Source organism: Electrophorus electricus, chromosome 18 (assembly GCF_041902795.1).
Source record: "Electrophorus electricus isolate QZ-2024a chromosome 18, ASM4190279v1, whole genome shotgun sequence".
NCBI classification, from domain to species: Eukaryota; Metazoa; Chordata; class Actinopteri; order Gymnotiformes; family Gymnotidae; genus Electrophorus; species Electrophorus electricus.
Window position 1 is genome coordinate 1,391,357 of NC_137514.1, and position 21,592 is coordinate 1,412,948.

Below are 21,592 nucleotides of genomic sequence, written 5' to 3' on the forward strand. Positions count from 1 at the left end.
AGTACAGAAACAGCAACAACAGTGATATTACACAGATATTACAATGGAGCTGATGCTTGAAATATATAGTTTGTGAGTAATTTCAGTCCAATGTACCCAAACCTTCTTGGAACCTTCCGCAGAGCAAAATAGGAAAAAAAAAACAGAAAAATACATCTGACCACCATTCTGTGCAGCGGGATGAACATTAGTAAAGTTTGTACTGACTGACGCGACCAGGTCCAGAGAGTGAGAAGAGAAATGTTCGGGTGCCAGTTGTAACCCTTTAGAGTTAGTCCTATTTAAGTTTTACTCCAACCCAGATGAGCAGAGGACTTTGGGGCTGGTGAAGTATGTAGAGGAGAGATGCGAGTCAGACTCACTCAGTTTTGTAGTAATATTGCTTGTTTATTTGCTACATGACATACGCTTGCTCTTGGGAGTATTGTAGACAGTTCATACATGAACTGTAGAAACATCCAAAGCTCATAAACACGTTACTAGAGAAGTTAAATAATGACAATAGAGGAGCTGGGTCCAGTAATGTCCATCATGTACAATACAAACCAAAACCTCCTCTGCGTGGCTTACATGCACATGCATTTTACGTAAACATAACTTAAAGGGACAGTACACAAATGACTGACCATTACAAGATCCAGAAGTGAAAGCTCAGGTGCTTTATTGAAGAAATGTGAAAGATAAGTCTAGTAGACAATCTAATTAACTTTTCTTCCTTGGCCCAAGACATCCAAGGAGTTGCTTGCCTTCTAGGTTACCAAGTACACATCAGGCAGTCTCACTACAATGATGGAAAGGGAAATGGCAGTACTTGTCATAATTAAGGATTTGTAAAGGCAGGTCTACCGAGACGCATTGAAGACTACCAACTACTAGCCCATTGCCTGATGTTCCATTTGGATCTCTCTATGTACAATGATGGTGTCTTGAGTGTGGGAGGAAGTTTGTGTCACTCATCCCTACCTAATTTTATCAAGAATCTCATAATACTTCCCAAGAGCCATCATGTTACCAACTTAATAATTGCTCATAATCATGAGAAGGTTCAGCATCAGGGTAAAGGAATCACAATAAATGAAATTCCTTCAAATGGGTTTTGGATTCCAGGCATCTATGGGGTAGTAGCATCTAACATTCTGTGTGTTGGGTGTAGAAGATTCAGAAGATTTTTAACAAGGGAAGGAACAAAGTTCACAAGAGATATGGTCTCCTTTTCACATGTTTCTGTTTACGATGCATTTATTAATGCTGTACAGTGCTTCATAGCTATAAGTGTGCCAGATCAAGTCTGATCAAGGAAGGAATTTCATTGGTGCCAAAAATGAATTTAGTGAAGCCCTTAAGAAGATTGACCAGAATCGACTATCCACAAATAAACAACATGATTTCAGCATGAATACACCCTATTCAAGCCTTATTGGAGAAATATGGGAATGACAGGTAAGGACTGTGAAGAACATTCTTAGTTCCATGCTTGCCTTGTCTTTGAATGGATTGGATGATGCTTCCCTGCAAATGTTCCTTTACGAGACTATGAATACAATCAGAAAAGATTATAAGAAAGGGGGCATTTCTAGGGACAGGCCACCAAAAATGAGGAGGGTCCCCAAAAAAGGAGGATGAGTGAACACACTAGAATGGGTGAAAAAATGAGATGTACATTTGGTAAATAGTCCAAAGTCTATTCATTTAACATTATATAATATCAAATCACTCAACTCATACCCTCCTTTTGACCCACAACAGGATATAACAGGAAAACAAATCTCAAAAGCTGAAGTGAAAGATATTTTCATACATTTTTGCATCTTTTTCAGTATAAAGCAGGAACATTTTGGGGAAAAAAAACAAAAAAACTTTTGAGTTGTTACTATGACACATCAAATATATGGTATTCCAAATAATACAATGTGATTTTTCTTGATAGTTACAGTTCTACACATGGAAATCTAATCTTATGATTAGAAAAATGGATAAAATTAATTTCTTTGGAAAAAAACTTTTTTCAAAGAACAACATTTTACTAATGTACATTCAGATGAATTACAATAAAAATTAATTATTGGCTTTATTGGCTAATATAAATGGATGGTTGGAATGGAAGTAATATAATGGAAAGCTGACACTCCAGTGAACATAAGGTCTTTTGGGAAATAGCAACTTCTGTTTTATTTTTTGGTAGTTTGAAAACTTTATACATATCTTTGATCCATTTTCTTTTACTACTAATATTTCTCAAAAATGAAAATGAATGCATAAAAGCCTAATAATGCCTTGTCTTATGTATACTACTCTGCAGTACACAGTCTGTGATGAGATATAAGTAAATTATAAACTAAATGTTTGCTGAAGGTTGATTGGTACTGGTTTCACAAGTGTGTAATGTCGTGTGTTTAATAAGGCTTAATGGTTTGGAGAAATTCTTCCCACAGGTAGAGCAGCTGTAGGGCTTCCGATTATGGGATATGTTGTGTTTAAGCAGGTGGGCTGACTGCCCGAAACATTTCCCGCAGATTGAACAAGCATAAGGTCTCTCTCCAGTATGGATTCTTTGGTGCTTATGGTAAGTAGATGAATCAGAGAAGCCCTTTCCACAGGCATGACAGATGTAAGGCTTCTCTCCAGTGTGTATTCTCTTATGAGTCTTCAATTTCGATGCTTGCGAGAAATGTTTTTTGCACACACTGCATTGGAATGGTTTTTCTCCAGTGTGAACTCTTTGATGAGCCATGAGGTTGAACAGCTGTGAGAAATGCTTTCCACAATGGGAGCACCGATAGGGCTTCTCACCAGCATGCAGCTTCAAATGTCTGTGAAGGTTAAAGTCAGTGGTGAAGCTCCTCCCACAGTTAGAGCACCAGTGGGCCCTCTCCTCATCCTGAACACTCTGGTCAGATCCATGGCTGGAGGAATTAATGACCTGCTTTATGTATGAAGCACAACTGTAGTTTTTCTCTTCAGACTGTAGTTTCCTGTGCTTGGTGTTTCTTGTGCTTGCTAGAGAAAGTTCTTTTATGTTGTGAAGATGTTTTGCGCTTCTCATGTTACTGGTCTGTCCTGAAGACATGCTGCTTAGATCAGAAGCCAAGTGACTGGGTTCATCTGTAATTTCATAAATGCAAAATGAACATGAAACAGAACCAAAACAATACATTTGTAAATTCATGAAAGCATGACACAAAGCAGGTGATCAGCTACCAGAACTCGGGAGCAAATCTCAGAAAAAAAATCACTTAAAGGCAGCTCCTAAAGCTGCTCTATTTTCCTCCATTTCACATTTTGCTCTCACCCAGAGCAGCATACAAATATTTATAAGTATGACAGTTTGTGTGCTCCATAGGAATCAAATGACCTTGGTGATGCCAGCACCTTGTTCAACCTGCTCAACATGTGTGCAATTTGATTTTTGTGCTGGACTGATTGATCATTGTACCACTTCATTAACATTTATTATTCTAGTATTTGCTCTAAGATGTGTTTTGGATATTAAAAACTCGCTTTATACAAATTTCCACAAATTTAAATATTATTTTTTAGTACTTTACTTTATAATAAGACAAATTTATTAATTAAACCATAAATGAAATTATTCATTTGCCACAGCTGTTCATGGCTGGAAGCCTGAAAGAGCAAAATTGACTCTGCTCTCAGGGAGAGTGGTGGCATACTGTCTATCCACTGTCACTCACATTGACACTATCCAATTATAGGTGTCTGTGAGTGTATGCATCAGGAGGGGGTGGATAACATATTGGCACTAGTAGCTCAGTAGTAGTAGGAGTAGTGGTTAAGGTACTTGACTTGTAATTGGAAGGTTGCTGGTTCAAGCCCCATCACTGCCAAGATGCCACTGTTGGGGCCCCTGAGCAAGGCCCTTAACCCTCAATTACTCAAGTCGTAAGTTGCTCTGGTTAAAAGTGTTAGGTAAATGTGTTACAGCTTGATAAGAGGTAGAGATTGGCTGCATGTGTCTTAGAGGAAGCAGGTGAGAGGTTGTGTTATAGGTAAGACTTTCCTGATGGGTGGGAATTAGTTATGAGGAAAATCATCACTGTATTTCTGTTAATACAACTAATGAACTAATAAAATATTCATTATTATCATTAATGTCACTCTTCTCATTATCTCAGTTTTTATGATCCTCTCACCTTCCAGATTTCCCCTCGTTGTGTTTCCATTTCGCTCCAGCATTTTCCTGCAGTCCACCAGTCTCACTGAACATGTCTTTAATGGAATCTGCAGTGTGTGCTGGTCTCCACCATTACAGCCCAGGGAGCCCAGGGAATCTATGGGGTTTGGGTCACTAAAACACTGCAGTGCGTGCTGGAGTCCTCCATCATGTACTGAGATGGTTATTTCTATGGGGGCTGGTTCATTTTTGTGAACTGTAACTACATTCTCCAGCTTTGGCTGACAAAGGTAAGATTCAAGGTGAGTTTGTAGACAGTTCAGTTCTGTTGTACAAACAGCATCCAGACCAGGTTCTTTTTTCACTTTGGGCAACATGTGTTGGTTTTCACCTGGCTTGCCATGGTAATGGGCTTCAGCTGGGTTGTCATGATGCCAAGTTATTAATATGGGATCTTCAGCCAGATCAGGTTCCTCTTTCACTTTGGGCAGCATGTGATGGTCTTCACCTGGGTTGCCATGATGTTGTTCTTCACCTAGTTGGCCATGATGCCATGTTATTAGTATGGAATCAGATTGACTCTTACAGGGAAATGTTGGTGAGATGGCATTCTCTGATCCCTGCAACAACCAACAAACAAAAAGCAGAGAGTAACTGGATCTGCTTAGAAGGTGAGTTAACAGTCACACTGCCTTTTCGTTCTGCTTCTCAATAGCAGTCCAGCAGATACAGTAGACCAGAAAATAGGATTCTGGTGTCAGAAAGGTAACTTTGGGTTTTAAAGGCTAAACACCAGCTAATCTGAAAGATGTCAAACACATAAATACAGTGAAAGATGAGTTTCTACCTTGTGATTATTGATATAAAACATTAAAACAAAGCAAATGCAAAAGCATATGTTATCTAAAGAGGTTGATTTGGACCCAAGCTATAAGCCTTTCATTTTAAATGGTGGTGTTCGTTTGCCAATGTAGATGATTTTACACCTCTTAAAATTTTAAGAGATTCTGGGGCTTCCAAATCTTTTGTTTTAGTGGGAGTTTTACCATTTTCGGATCTGTCATATTGTGGTTCGCATGTTGTATGTCAGGGTTTAGAAATGGGATATGTTAAACTACCTTTGCACTTTATTCAGTTAACTAGTGAGTTACTGTCCGGTCAGTTTAGGGTTGCTGTTTTGTGATCGATTGCCTGTGGGTGGAATCTGGTTGATTTTGGGTAATGACATTGCAGGAGGTTTTGCCTCACTTAAATGTTCTAGATACCCCTGTTGAAAGAACTGAGGAACAGCTGGAGGTTTTTCCTGCATGTGTGCTTACACGGGCTCAGTCACAATCAATGGGTGATGTAGATTTGTTTGATACCTTTCTGTGTATGAACACAGAAGAAGATAAAGTGCTGAATCCTGTTAAATTGCATGAGTGTGAACATATGAGTGAGCCAGATGAAGTTGAGAATCAGCAATATAAGTGTGTAGTGGGATGTGATCAGATTATAGCAGCCCAAAAAGCAGATAATAACTTAGAAAAATACTTGGCTATCTTGAGTAGTAAGGACGAAATGGGTACTAAGCATGTAGTGTATTATCTCGATGTTGGAATTTTAAGGCGTAGGTGGAAATCGGTTGTTGAACCTGAACATAACACTGTGTGCCAAATTGTGGTGGCTATAAAGTATTGGCTGTATATTTTAAATCTTGCTCATGATAGTCCATGGTCTGGTCACTTGGGTGTTACTAAAACTTACCATCGGGTTTTAAAACACTTCTTTTGGCCTGCCAAAAAAAGGACATTGTTACTTATTGTCGTACGTGTCATACTTGCCAGAGTACTGGTAAGCCTAAGCAACCTATTCCATCGGCTCTGGTGTGTCCTATACCAGTTATAGGTGAACCTTTTTAGAGGGTACTGGTGGATTGTGTTGGGTCATTACCTAAATCGAAGTTGGGAAATCAATTCCTGCTTACCATTATGTGTGCCGCTACGCGTTTTCCAGAGGCTATAACACTACATAGGATTACCACTTCAAATATTGTACAAGCCTTAGTGAAGTTTTTTCTCTGTTTGGCTTGCCTAAAGTGATCCAGACTGATCAGGGTACGAATTTTCACTCGAAACCTTTTGCTTTTATGGAAAGTTTAAAAGTTAACCGTTATTTCTATCATTATCATCTGGAATCACAGGATGCCCTGGAATGTTTCCATCTGTATTTAAAGTCAATGCATTGTAAATATTGTTTTGAGACTGGTAAATCATGAGGGAGTTCCTCTTGTTTTGTTTGCAGCCCGAGAAGCCATTCAAGAATCTCTTTCTTTCAGTCCTTCTGAATTGGTGTTTGGTAATACATTACGGGGACCCTTGAACCTTTTTAAAGAATCTTTTATGGGTACTGATACGATGCAAAAACCACATCATGTTGTAGAATAGGTCACTGCATTTCGTGAGCGGTTACATAAAGCATGGGACTTTGCTCAGGAAGTGCTGAAGTCGGTACAGACAAAAATGAAGGAAACTTTTGATAAAAATGCAGTGGTTCATAGCTTTTGGGCTTAAAATGCACCTGCCACTTTCCAGAGACTAATTAATACTGTTTTGGGTGATGTGCCAGATTGTTCCACTTATTTGGATGACTTGGTTGTGTATTCGCCTGATTGGTCCAGTCAGAGTGAAGTCTTTGCATGTTCTTTTTCAGCATTTGCAGAAGGCGTTTGCAGACCGTAAATTTGGATAAATGTGAATTCGGCAAAGTAACCATCACCTACTTGGGAGAACAAGTGGATGGTGGGTATGCTTGACCCTTAGATGCTAAAGTGACTGCTATAGTGAATTATCCTGTCCCAACTACACGTCAAGAGTTGTGCCAATTCTTAGATATGGCTGGATATTATAGGGGATTTTGTAGAAATGTTTCTACTGTAGTTGAACCCCTAACGAGGCTGCTTAGTTCTTCAGTTTCTTTCCTTTGGTCATTTGAGTGTGATCATGCTTTTAACATCTTTAAAACCCTTTTAATACGCCCATGCTAGTTGCTCCCAAGTTTGCTCGGCCAGCAGTTGGTGCTGGATCAGTGCTTCTACAGGACGATGATAAGAGGATAGATCATCCTGTGTTATTACTTGCGTAAATTTAATGGGCATCAATTGAATGATTCTACAATTGAGAAAGAAACATTGGCATTGCTTTTAAGGCTCCAATATTTTGAGGTTTACGTCAGATATACACATCTGACTGTTGTGGTGTGCACCGATGACAACGTTTTGGTGTTCCTATCCAGGATGTACAACCAGGACCTGCGATTGATACGATACGCATGTTTGATCCAGGATTATAATCTGGAAATTAAACACAAAAAGGGTGTGGATAACGTGGTCGCTAATGCGTTATCTCGTTCCTCCTAAAGGACCATTGGGATAAGAGACAGGGTTGGGCTATTGAGTGTACATTATTTCGGGACGTGCTTGAGTTATTATTTAGGGCTTTTTGTGAAAGTATGCAGCGCTGATTCGGGCCATGCTTGAGCGGTATTACTAAAGGCATCTTGACAGTTTACGATCGATACTGTTTAGTTTGCTTACTAGAATGCTTTTATGTTTCCCACATCTATCGGTGTGGACAAGTCAGGTAACATGGTTACAGGTGACTTCAATGTATACAGATGGTAGAGTAGGGGCGGATGCCATTTCGTTGCATTGTTAATCAGGAAAGGTATGCGGTATGGAGGTAAACTGTTTTATTATTTTCGTTTCTCTGGCACCGTTCACAACGTCTACCCGTACTTTGTCACTCACTAGAATTGTTCTTATGCTTTGAACTACTATGTGCTCTCGCCATTGATTTTACTGGTACAAGTAAATCGATAAACGCAGAGGTTAGTGGTGTTGCTCTCATCCTTGTCTATTTTACACATGCCACACACACTCACTCCTCTTAGGACTGTTACAGCCCTGTCGATTTTGCCACCAGCCGTGGACAACAACTCAAGAAGCTGAATTGTAGGTGATGGAAAAATGACAAAAAGGTGTGTTTGCTTTGGCTGCAATAATTCAATGTGCAGTGGGACCACCGTGCCCAACTAGCCCAGAGGTCCCAAAATATAAAAACGGACAAAATTTGTCAAGTTTAAAGGGCACATTGCAAAGGACCATCCGCTTATTCCGTTATCTGTATTGCTTGTTGCACACCTGAAGATTAACACAACTGGATGTGCAAAGCCGGGTTCGCACGACTTGATTTTAGGACTGCTGATTTTCAAACAATATGGGTATGTAACGAAACTAGAGGTGGTCAAGGGTCTGTGTGCATGGAAGTAAACAAGGTAAGTGCAATTACTTCTAGTTGGTGTAACTACAATACTTTATAGTTGAAATTAGCTAGCATTTAGTTAGCCTTTCTAGCTGGCTAGCTAGGTTAGTAGCTTTACTGACTGACTTGCTAAGCCTGGTGGCTCAAACCATACTAGGCTAAAACTACGGCACGTAGTTGCATTTACGGAGACATAACTAAAGGATCGTATGGATGCAAATTCGATGTAGGTCGCCTTTACAACAATAACGATAGCAGTTATTGTTGGCGTTGATGCCAGTGCAATGTGCTTTACTTTACAGAGAAAACAACTCCATCTCGCACATGTTATCGCGTCATTTTCCGTGTTTTTTTTTTCGCGTGGGGAAAAAAAAATCTCGTCTTATCTTAAAACATTTTATGTTCTTATTTTCTTATAGTATAGAGGCCAGAGACTCGTCGCATGGTGAAACATCTTGTGTGTTGTCGCCTATAACTCACAACGTTGGCCACAACGACTTCAAGATTCCCGATTACAAGATAACGAGTTGTGCAGTGTGAAGAGTACAGCGATCTGACGAAAATCATGTAGTCTGTCCCTGGCTTTAGCTAACCGATGTACAATAGCGAGCCAATTTCGCGTTGTGTATTGGTACTTGGGTTACTTGGCAGATATATAGTCAAGTACTTTGGACGTGCGCACTGTGCAATGCGTCAAGCACTCTTTTTTTCATCCCGTCAAAACGGATGCATCCGATTTTTCCAGTTCTATACATCGCTGAACCCGTTTGTATTGCCCCTAAATGAATACTCGTTAAAAAAGGTTTAGTACTAGGGTCAAAACCTAATCTCGCACACGTGCTCGAACAGTAAAAAAAAAAAAAAAAAAAAAAAAAAAAAAAAAATCGCATTAAAAGAACAAACGCGGTTTTATTCGCACTGTAGAGCCATGTGTAGTGGAACTTGTAAAGTGTCCGTGGTGCTAAACTGTTTTAATAAACCTGAGAAACGAAAGCCCACCCTAATGACGCCCCTGGTGTCCACATTTTGAGAGAGCGCGAGAGCTTAATCGCCTTTGCTTGTCAATCTACAGCACAACTTGCCCTTTTAATAACCCTGGTTAAATATTAATACAAATGAGAAATTAGGTGTCATACCTCCTTTGCAAGTTCCCCGTCCGTTATTTGTCTTAATTTTGCGTCCCGTAACGACATTTCCTTTCTCAGTTCAGTGATTTCTGTTTGTAGATTTTCAATATCCGCCATAGAAAGATCAGTTCCCAGACTAACCGACCTCCTACAATGTGCTAATATTCCATCATCTCCCTCGTCATACGTCCATAAAGTCGCTGACATCACTCCACGGAGTTGACACAAACCTGCAAGCCACTTTCATCAACATGACATACACGCTGTTATTTAGTTCGTTTTGGTAGCACAGCGATAAAGTCGCTGATATCACTCAACGGAGTTGACACAAACCTGCAAGCCACTTTCATCAACATGACATACACGCTGTTATTTAGTTCGTTTTGGTAGCACAGCGATACGGCATTAAGAAAGGTAATAAGAATTTGCTCTCTAGGTAGACCCACTGCACCTCAAAATCAAATAACTTTATTTGGCTAGAGATGCTTTGGCAGCTAACCAGGGTTTGGCAAATTTAGGTAGATATATCGGACAGGAAAACAAAGTCGGAATGGTTATCTACATAGACAGGATTTTAAAGTAAACTAATTCGATATTGTTTTTTTTGTTGTTGTTGTTGTTTTTTGTTTTGTTTTGTTTTTTTTACCTCGAAAAGATTAGTAAAACGTGTGAAAATGTCAAGAAGAGCTCCCCGGATTTTACTTCCGGCATCGTTTAGAAGTCTATTTCAAAATAAAAGCATTGGAGTTTTAAACCACTTAGGGTTGCTTCAAACAAATTAATACTGAATCATTTACAGTAGGCATATTTGCCACTCTTCAAAGCGACCAGACAAGAGAGTACCTAAAATTAAATATTCCCATAAAGTAAAGCTGCAATATGCCATCTTCCATTCTCTTACTAGGATAATCACACACAGGAAAACACAGTAAGTAAACATTGTAAAAAAAAAAAAACACATTTCAGAAATATATACAGGATAGCGAGTTCAAGTCTCAGTGCTGCATTGATAATGTTATCTCTGATCGAACTCGCCTGGCAGTCAGGGTAAGGTAGATGACCTGAGAACTGATGAGTGGATTCTGGTGGTGCATTCACAACATGGACACAGACACATCTACCTCTCAGTCTTTCCAAGTGGCACAAAAAAGTAACACTCATGAGGGTAAATCAACCATATTGAAATCAACCAGAGATTTGAGAGCTGGGCTCCATGGGCCTGTGTGGTGAGATACTGTGCGGATGCCATCACTGGGTGGGTAAGTGGACCACAGTGGTAGCTGTAGCAGTGTTACAAGAAACACTGTGTGGACAGTTACTGGGAGGCAGAGAGGACCACAGTGGTAACTATAAGGGAAACTGATTACTGTGTATTTGTAACTAACAGGAAGTCATGGAGTCTGGATTGCTTTAATGATGGTTACTCTGCAATACCCATCATCCCACCTGCTGTAACAGTGTAGGAGTGTATCTAGACTGGCTGGCTGGCACACTGTCCTTCTGTAGCATCTCTACTGACACAAACACTTACCATTTTTACACAGTCAATGTTGACAGAGCCCCTTTGGACCAGTTATGTTATTAATAGTTATTTTTTCATGTTCGAATAAACTGTATATTCTCATGAAGTGTTTTTTCTTTCAAACTTATTTTAGTAAATATTGTACACATTCTCATAATTCTTTTTTTTTTTTTTTTTTTTTTTTTAATTATTCAGGAATTGTTTAGGAATCTGGACTGTTTCAGAGGTACGGGAATTGACAAAAGTGAAATGAAAGCCAGCCTTATTGGGGATCCCAAATCCTATAGAGCCTAAATATATAGCACCTGTTAATTACTTCAGCTAAGTATCAAGCTGTATACCATCTTCACCGGGTGTGTCAGATAAAGAAATTCATGCAGACTACAGTAGATTGTCATAGTATATTGGAAGAGAATCCTATATTAGCATTGGATATTGGCAGAATTGTTGTCTGAGAGAGAGCGTATGCATTTTGCACTTCTAGGCATCAGCATTAATCCCTGTATTTCAACAGTATTCTAGTTCATTGGTATCTTGACTCTAACCTACTGTACTGGCTATGGCTATGAGTAAATTACAGGATTTTTGTATGTCGCTCTGGATAAGAGAGTCTTTTAAATGATGTAAATGTAAAACCCTTTCCAATTCAGGTGCACTGCAATGGTAACAACAATCAAGCCCTTTTTGTTTCCATATGGAATCATTGTGAAGGTTCTTTTAAGAACAGATTCACAATGCAGATGGTTCTTGTATAACCATCGCCTTTACTAAAGAATCATGAAGGAATGAATATGTACATCTGACATGTTTTCCTCGAGCGATGTTTGATAAAAAATAGGTTAGAAATAATTAGCCTATGTGGCGGTTTACCATGTTCTAGTGATGACTCGCTATAGACTATTCCAACAGATAAAGTCGACAGGTATTATTCCCGTGAAACCGAAAAGATCGGGTACAACTCGACTTTTCACATAACAGAATAAAATGGTCCTTTCGAGTGCTGCTGAAAGACAAAAATCATAATGAAAGGCTAAAATTTGGATGATATTCGAACTTGGACATTTTACATGTGTGGAATAGGTTCAGCAGCACTTAATTATTGCCTAAATTTTTACTGTAAATCTAATAATCTGTATTACACAAAGTGACGCCATATTCCTCTATTGAAAATCGTTCGCCGCAGGGTTGTGCCGCGCTGCTCTGTACTTTAGACCGCAAGAAACAATAAGAAAAGCTTTGTTTTTCACTTCATTGTTCTCATTAATACTACTCCCTCTCTTCTTTCTCTTCATCTAGCTCGCTCGACCCCCCTCAATTGCTCAGAAGTTGTACTCGGCCATGACTGTAAGTCACTTTGAATAAAAGCGTCAGTTAAATGCCATAAAATGTCAATGCTAACGTTTGACAAGTGGGAGCTGTGGTATCAGTAGTTAGCTAGCTAGTGAATTTGCACCTATATTTAATGAAAAAATTAATGGGTTAATTAATAAATTAATAAAGTTAATTGGTAGTTTGGTTCAGTACTGTAATAACTCACTTGCACTGTTGTTGATGGCCTAATCATCAAGATAGCTAACCTAGTTAGGTAACATTAGCTAAATGTTTCTTTAGCTAGAGGAGGGCAAAATCACCTAGCAAATAAAGCTTGGCTGTAACCTGTCTGGGATTTTGCACTTGGTTAGCTAGATGTCTCGTCTGGATGTGCAGATTTGCTTATTTGCATGTGTTACGACCCAGTGTAGGCTGAGTCCATAGCAGAAATTGTGGCTATGGTGAACCGGTGTAAATGGTACACTAACGGCGGGGAGCTATGTAAACGTGATTAACGAACGTAACCACACTCAGAGATAAGATAATGAGCGGTTGAATTGATATGTACAATATAGTAATAAATACAAAATGACATTAAGACGTGTACAAACACCGGAAGGCTGAAAACTGAAAACGAAAAAATAAACAAACAAACAAAAACCCACAGTGACTGTACAAGCAGTGACCTCCTTACTTGGCGTAAATAAGTGAACCAAAAGACATGCACACTAAGCTAACTGTCCACAAAACCTATACAAACCAAAAACTGCAAACAAAACATCGACCAGCCTCTACACTGGTGTGAAGTACAAACAAAAGATACAGAATTATACAAAACTATATGAACTGTTGCACTGTACACTATTTCTAAAGCAGATGTACAAAGAAAGGGCAATCCAAATATGTAATAGAAACGTTGACTTTGGAACCATGAGGGTCAGAGTTCCAGATCAGGTGCTGTAGTGCTTCAACAGGAGTAGACACGAACAGAAAACATTGCACACGCCTGGAAATACATGAAGACATATCACAGAGTAACACTCCTGCCACAAAAGTGAACCTCCAAGTGTACGCAAACGAACACTTTGAGAGCATGTCAGCCACAGCTTTGTTCCTCCTTTCTTGTAGTGGATGGACAGGTGAAAACTCTTTTAAAATCAAGGTGGTTGTTGTCAATATAGTCCTTAATAGTGGTTGTGCAACCCCCAAGATAGACCTTGCAGTGTTGAAGGGCCAGTAATAGTGCTAGGGCCTCATTCTTGATGGTTAGCTAGTTGTTTTTTCGGTAATGTTAATGTTGTCCTAATCAGCGAGATGCAGAATATGTCACTGCAGTTGATTTTAATTAGCTGATTGATATACATGTTGGTTATATGGATTATTTCATAATGTAGGTATTACGTGAATGTAGTGTATTTGTTTAGAGACAGAGGTTTTAGTATGCTTTCTATTAAAGGACGGAGGATAGTGGATCTTCTCATTCATTCATGAATTTATATTCAAGAAGCAGGTTTGGACCAGGCATGGTCAGAGCTACCGGTTTGATGCTATGATTTAAATCTGTTTTATTCCTCATTTAATTATTCTGGATCTGCCTACCTCTGACCTACTGCATCTTATCCTCTCTAAAGCTGATATTCAAAGCAATCACAAATTGCTTTTGATAAACCATAGGTTTCTGAAAAACTACAACTTACTGTGGGGCTGTTGGACACCAGTAAGTTGGACACCATTTTAGAGAAAAGCCAGAGGCCAATTAAAATTTGTCCACAGGCCACATTTGGGCTGGGGTCCAGACTTTAGAAATTCCTGTCTTAGCAAGGTGTTTGTGAATCTTAAAAGTCCTGCATAATTGCTTTTTAAAATTTGTGACAAACAAATATCTCCGCAAAGAATGATAGCTATTTATTGCATTTACCTTCCATTCCCCCCAAATAACATTTAAAATTAATGTTTTGAATTTTCTTTTTTTTCTCTGTCACCTTTTAATATTCTGCTGTTTGGGTGTGGACCCCAGAGGATTGATTAACGGCCTCAGTGTCAAAAGCAACCTCCCAGTTAGTCAGTAATGCACGGGCTGGAAATCACAACAACATGGCTTTACTTGTCTGTACCTGAAGAGCTGAAAGGCTGTTAGGGGTCTCGGTCAACAGCGGAATCCATGCCATGTTTAAACAGAGGCATATCAAATTCTCTGTTTGAATTTGATATTTTAATTGTTAAAGATATCACATTATACACATGTAATACTGTGAAGTGCCATGTTAATAAACTATTCTGAATTTGTAAAATGTGTGTTTTACATTACACATTTATTTTTTGTAAATTGTTTTCTGTGTAAATATAAGTATAAGGTATTTTTGGTAATAATTTTCAGTTCCAGATAACGTTGGATGAAGAACGTGTCTTATACTTGTCAAGATGAGTTCTTCTGAAGAGGTGAGTTAGATAAAGCAGCCACTCTGTTGATAGATTTATCAGTGTAATAAATATTAAATAAGCAATAGAGAAAACCCCACAAAACCCCAAAATCACCGGACTTAAAACTTGCTAGCTTGGAGGCCCAGTTGTACCTGTTTGAGTCAACAAGGAATTTGGATGCAGTGCATTTTTGTGATTGTGGCCTTTTCTGAATGTGTGTACTCCCTTGGATAAATGTTATTTAATACTGGACTACCTTATTTATTCTCTCATGTTTCATCAGGTGCACTTCTCAAAGACAGAGTGGCAGCATCTGGAGAAATGGTAGAAAATCTGCTTCAAATACGCAAAGAGAAATGATCAGGCTATGGTTGCCATCAGTGAGCATTTACTGAGTTACAGTCAAACATCTGATTATGGACAGCTTTGCCAGCTGCTTGTATTTGCTGCTTGATATGACATCAGTTTGGAGAAACTTGCTGCTTCTCTTGAATAAACACTCCCATTCTGCGGTTATCCTTTCAGTTCAGTTATGTAAATATACCAGAACTCTACACCCTGCATGTTGTCCATCCTGTCCCCCACTGAGGTGGCCAATGAGATCCGAGGTCATTAGCATATGAAATCAACATGCTGAATGACCTTTACTTCAAAGTAGAGAAAATGACATGGTTACCATCCCTGAATCGGTGTAATTAGGCTAAAATAGAATATGTGAAAAAAGAGTGTGAAAAGATGTATTAAGGTGTGGGATTTAAAAAAAAAAATTAAACTCTTCATAAACGTCTTTCAGAAAACACATGTAGCTGTGTTAAATCATGACAAAAGAATAAACTGTTGTCCACTTTAAAAGTGCAGAGCGAAAGCTAATTATTGTGTAGGCATTTGTTGATTGAATAGTAATACCACCTTTCTTTCTCTACTTGTATCTTTTAGGGTTGAACTGCACTGTCCCTACCTACATGAGACAATGTAGAGTTCGGCGAGAAGTTCCCCTTAATAATCACAGTGACTCAGAGAATGAGTGGACACCCAGCCTGGACTTTCCAAGTGGGTTTTAGAAAGATTTTTCACTCATTAATGACATGATTGCATTTACGCAGACATGTGGTGACTTTGAAGATCGTTTTTTGTAGAACAGTTTTACATGGCAGTGGCTCAGTTGTAAAATGTAATTAGTAAATGTAAAATGTGAATGTAAGGTTAATGTCCTTCAGAAGCACATGATCCCTCAAAAACATTGGACGGTCTTCTGTTTAAAAGTTTTTCTTCTTTCAATGAGCAGTGTTAAAGAAGCAGTGTTCCTAGTGCAGCTAATGAGCTTGGAATTTTGGTTATGGTTATGTATGTGTTCGTGTGCTCTTTTAGTTAATACAGCAGTTAATGAGCTTGGAGATGTGGTTGTGGTTCTGTGATTATATGAACAAATTAGCAAATTTTAAAAGTAGAGAGGAGTTACAGGGCTTGGTGTTGTGATTATGGTTGTGTGTTCTAGCCTTGAGACATGTGGCAGTAAAACCTGCAGAAGAAAGCCCCAGGAACAGACTGCTGTTCACTCACAGGTAAAGCATTTGTGATTTTACTTTCCTACTCAGGGCTGTAGTTTTACATGTATTTGACATTAACACAAAACAGGATGTGAGGATAAATATTAATACAAGGGCGCACACAACAGTCCTTTGTAGCGATCCCTAAGTTGTTATTGTCATCATCATGAATTTGATCCCATTGTTACATCCATGTCCCGCTTCTGTTTTCTTTATCATTGTGTCATTATTTTATCAAGTTAAAGTATCTTTGGCAGGTAATTTTAATTCCTTCAAGAAAATTTCATTAAAAATTAAATAATTTTCCATTGGAATAAGAATTTCATTTGATGATGTTTGCAAATGTTGTTAAAAATATCTAGAAACAATATTAGAATAATTGTAAAGCAAGCTCTTAATAATAAGTATTAGACACATGATATTGCTTATATTGGTAATTTTAGTTGCTAAGATATTTTTTCCAACACCAATTATATGATGACTGGCAAAACTCAATATGTAACTGGCAATATAGTGTTTAACAGGGACACCATGTAGAAGTGCTGCAGATTTGGTTGGATTAATGTTAGAATAGTTTCCAGAATATTTGAAAAAAACATTCATAATAAAACATAAAACAAGTATGCATACAACCCTGGTATATTCAGACCAATATCGGTATACACTTCTTACATTTGTTAATGAGTTTAAAATGTTAATGATGTACTGCAGAAATTGTTATGCCGTACCAACAGCATTACGTACATATATGTTGTCAATTTGTTTAGAGAACAGAGCTTTTAATGTTTTCTATTAAAGGAGGTTGTCTAGACATATGTTCATATGTTCATGTTCATGTTCGTGTGTAATGAGGTCATAGTTGGCCTGTCATGCTTCTGCTGGATTATGTTTTACATGGACAGGTTGTGGAAGACAGTGGATCCTCTCATTTATTATTTAAGAAGTTTGGAACAGTCATGGTCAGAGCTACTGGCCTGATACTATGATTTAAATCTACTGTGTTCCTCATTTAATGATCCTAGATAAGCCTGACTCTCCTACTGTAGCTCATCCTTTCTAAATCTGATGTTCAAAGCAATTACAACCTGTTTTTAGTAAGACATAGGTTTCTGAAAAAAAATGCTCTATATTGTGGGTCTATATATAATGAGAAACAGAAAATCAGCAGAAAGGGGGGAAATAGGGAAGGAATTGTTAATGTTTGTTTTGGGTGTTAGGATATAGACCCTTTTAAACAGGATTAACACAGTAACTTCTAGTCCCACCACATACTGTGATATAGACCCTTTTTAACAGGATTAATACAGTAACTCTCAATGTCATTCTACACAACCCCCACCCGTATCTCAAAAAACATTGTTTTTGGTATTTTGGACTGAGAGAGTATGTAAGCAGTGTTTGTTTCTTGATCATCTATGTTCTTTGATTTATGAACTGAGAGAATATGTAAGGAGAGCTTGTTTCATGAGCTTGTTTTGAGAAATGAGCTTTTTCTTCCAGTTCTGCCATTACCTCTGCAAGGATTACCATTACCTCTGCAAGACTGCCAAAGGAATAGTGGCACTGTATTACACAAATATCACTGTATTACATGTAGTTATCACATGTAATACACAGGTATAATGTAGTATTATACACAGTTATAATTATGTAGTATTATACACTGTTTTATCATGTAGTATTATACATATTTATCATTGCATTATACAGTTTTTATAATAAGTTTTATAATAGTACCAGGAAAAAAATACATTTTTCACCTGTTATTTATTTATTTTTATTAAGGAAAAATTTGGTGATTGGTCATTGAATTAGTATGTGGGGTTCATGAACTGAGAGAATATATAGGAAGTATTTGTATCATGAGCATTTTATTCTTTGGTTTATGAACTGCGCAAATGAGTGTATCATTTGCTTGTTTTTGGTAAATGAGCATTTTTGTTCTATGGTCATTACCTCTGGATGTGAAAACTGAGGCCTGTACCACTTTAGGTGGGGGAGGGACATCAGTCTCTGTGCACCTCAGCACCTCTATGGACCAACAGAATGGAACTATCCAGAAGCCCAGCTCCCATAAATCAGGTTAACATTTACCTGATGCCTTTTATCCAAAGCAATTTACAATTATGACTGAGTGCAACTTGAGTAATTGAGAGTTAAGGGCCTTGCTCAGGGGCCCAACAGTGGCAGCTTGGTGGTGTTTGAACTGACAACCTTCTGATTACTAGACAAATACCTTAACCACTGAGCTACCACTTCCCTGGTAACATATATAAATGTGACAATGTAGTATTTGTAATTGATTTTTAATTAATTTCTCACACTGTTTTCCAGACATTAACTGGATTGGGGTGTGTATGTGTGTCTGATTCCACATTAGATTGCAGTTTGAATAAAGACACAGTGCAGCAAAACAGCTACTCTCATGGCATTAACCTCCACAACAGGCCGAGAGTTAGTTACACTTAAGAGGAGGAACCTATAGATGAAGATTAGTTCTGTAAAACAACAGTGCTCATTACAAGTGTCATGGATTAACATGGATGTTCAATCTGGGCTCAATTACACTCCCTGATAACTACAGTCTTTTTACTCACCAACTATCTCATAGAACTGACTTGTTACTCACTTGTTCACTCACACATTCACACATTTATACACTCATGCGCATGCATTCATCGACTCATAGACAATGGATTTCCATGGACTGAACATTCTCCAATAATTAACTATTATCACTCAGATTTGATCAGTGATGGGCTTTGGTTAACTATGTTTAACTACCCCAGTATTCACCCCAGACCTGTGTAATTCAGCTGGGTTGTGGATTTAACTCAGACATAGAAAAAGGCACCAAGGGTGTTATGTGAAAGAGGTGCTTCACATCAGTAACACCATGTTTACTTGCTTGTGTATCTCTGCGTGGATTTTAACTATCATCTACTCAATTTTATTTTTTTTAATTTATTTTTTTAGTACAGGACTATCATAATTACAGTATGATTATTATGATATACAAAACTGCTTCAGTTTGTGCATTTTAAATGTGGTGCATGAAAAAGGTGTTTGAGGATGTAACTCTGTTCTTCATATAAGGAGTGATGCAGCAAAGCAGAAATTTCACATCTTATTCTCCTATCTGATGACCTGCTCTGAAAACCAAAAACAGTTTTGTCCAAATTCATGAAACAGTTGTTCTCTTGAGAGTCATTATGGTTTTCCAATAAATTTTAGCAAATCACATTTGCAGTATAACTGCACTATATTATTTTGTATTATACTTTCCTAATGTAGTTGGTTTATTAGTGTGAGGGTGGAATCTCCTTTTCATTAAAGGAGAAAAACAGCAAAACATACATTTCCTGTCTTTCTCCTATCTGAACTTTTCAGTCTTGATGTCATATCTAGTGTCCTGGGCATCATTTCCTCTCATCTCCTGTCCCTCCAGACTGTGAGGAGTGTAGATCTTCCTTCATCGATAAGTGTGAGGTTCATGGTCTACCTCTCATCATCTCAGATGCCCCTGTTCCTGTGGGGTCACAGATCGAGCCAGACAGATACTTCCAAACGGTCTGGAGTTTCTGAAGTCCAGTATTCCTGATGCCGGCTTTGGGGTGTTTAATAAGGGTCAGACTGTTCTGGTTGGTGCACATTTTGGGCCCTACCAGGGAGAACTGATAGACAAAGAAGAGGCCATGAACATTGGCTACTCTTGGGTGGTGTTTTTGTTTAGTAATATTCATTTATTAATTAATTCAAAAGTTTCTTTGAAAAACATAAATCAGTATGTTACCTATAGAGACAATAACCAGCTTTGTCATCAATATCTTTTTCTTTTAAATCCTTCCGTCACACTTATCTTAATACAGGTGCTAAAAATCTGTTATACTGTTACAGGCACATTTTAGTAACTATTTTCAATGCAGTTGTCAGGGGCAGCAGTACAGCAGTTAACGTTAAATGTTGAGTCCTACTGTAGTAGAACAGTATTCACACTGAACACAGTATGAGGTCTTGTATAGCTCCTTTACTTCGAATGCAACCTTTTGCACTGATGGAGATGAAGCAAAAGTATACTCAGGAGAGAAGCCGTATCATTGCTCAGTGTGTGGAAAGAGTTTTACTCAGAGTAATCTTCACCAACACCAGCGCACTCACACAGAATAGAAGCTGTATTACTGCGGAAAGAGTTTTGCTCTTTAGAGTAATGTAGACCAACACCAGCACATTCATACAGATGAAAACTGTATCTCTGCTCTGAATGTGGATGTAACTTCACTTATTTTAAAAATTTAAAGTAAAACAAATATATCAAATAGCTGTGAAAACAGTGAATAAACCTATTGAAAAGTCACACAACAGGGCTTTCTATTATCCTTGTAACAGTCAAGCGCAGGGGTAATGAGTTTATTATATCATAATAGACAGTGCTTCAAACCACACCACATGCTTTTTAAGTCTAAAAAAGTAGTTTTGCACTTTAAAATTTGAAAGCAGTCATGAAAAATGTGAAGTAGTCTTTTAGGAATTTGTGTTTTTTTCCAGTTTAATTTTCTGTGTAATGCAAGTTATATATATATATATATATATATGAGAGAGAGAGAGAGAGAGAGAGAGAGAGAGAGAGAGAGAGAGAGAGAGAGAGAGAGTGTTTTAATTAAGACTGAGTACAACTTGAGCAATTAAGGGTTAAGGGCCTTACTCAGGGGCCCAGCAGTGGCAACTTGGCAGTGGTAGGGCTTGAACTAGCAACCATCTGATTACAAGTCAAGTACATTAACAACTGGTGTTTTTAGTAGTCTCACACACAAGGAGTATGAAATAAAAATCATCACTTGTTATCAACTCATGTGATATACTGACTTATATGCAGCCCATGTGGACTAAATTCCATCAACATGTGAACTTTGCAACGAGAGGAGCGAACATGCTGGATCACGTTTACACAAACATCTCCGGTGCGTACCAGGCGGAGCCCCGCCCCCACCTCGGATACTCTGATCACATGTCTGTAATGTTGATTCCTGCATATAGACCGATCGTCAGACGCTCGAAACCGCTTCTGAAGCAGGTGAGAACCTGGCCAGCAGGAGCCATCTCTGCTTTTCAGGACTGTTTTGAGCAGACAACTTGGATCACGTTCAAGGAGGCTGCTACTGATGGTGGCACTGTTAACCTGGAAGTGTATACAGCATCAGTGACTGGCTACATCACAAGTGCATTGATGATGTTAC

The 21,592-nt window shown here is 38.4% G+C and overlaps 1 protein-coding gene and 1 long non-coding RNA gene across 2 annotated transcripts; one reads left to right on the forward strand and one right to left on the reverse strand.

Annotated features, from left to right (window-relative positions):
- Window positions 1-644: 644 nt before the first annotated feature.
- Window positions 645-10,400, reverse strand: LOC145652055 (uncharacterized). Its single transcript, XM_081701380.1, has 3 exons — window positions 9,567-10,400; window positions 4,149-4,749; window positions 645-3,102 (listed from the first exon to the last, which is right to left on the reverse strand). Exons 1-3 carry the CDS (start codon window positions 9,762-9,764, stop codon window positions 2,336-2,338), a joined length of 1,566 nt encoding a protein of 521 aa, XP_081557506.1. The 5' UTR covers window positions 9,765-10,400; the 3' UTR covers window positions 645-2,335.
- On the forward strand, window positions 8,046-20,926 carry LOC145652066 (uncharacterized). Its single transcript, XR_014118260.1, has 7 exons — window positions 8,046-8,443; window positions 12,376-12,423; window positions 14,768-14,829; window positions 15,095-15,191; window positions 15,748-15,861; window positions 16,307-16,373; window positions 18,351-20,926. It is a non-coding gene; the product is annotated as an uncharacterized LOC145652066 (long non-coding RNA).
- The last annotated feature ends 666 nt before the right edge of the window (window positions 20,927-21,592 follow it).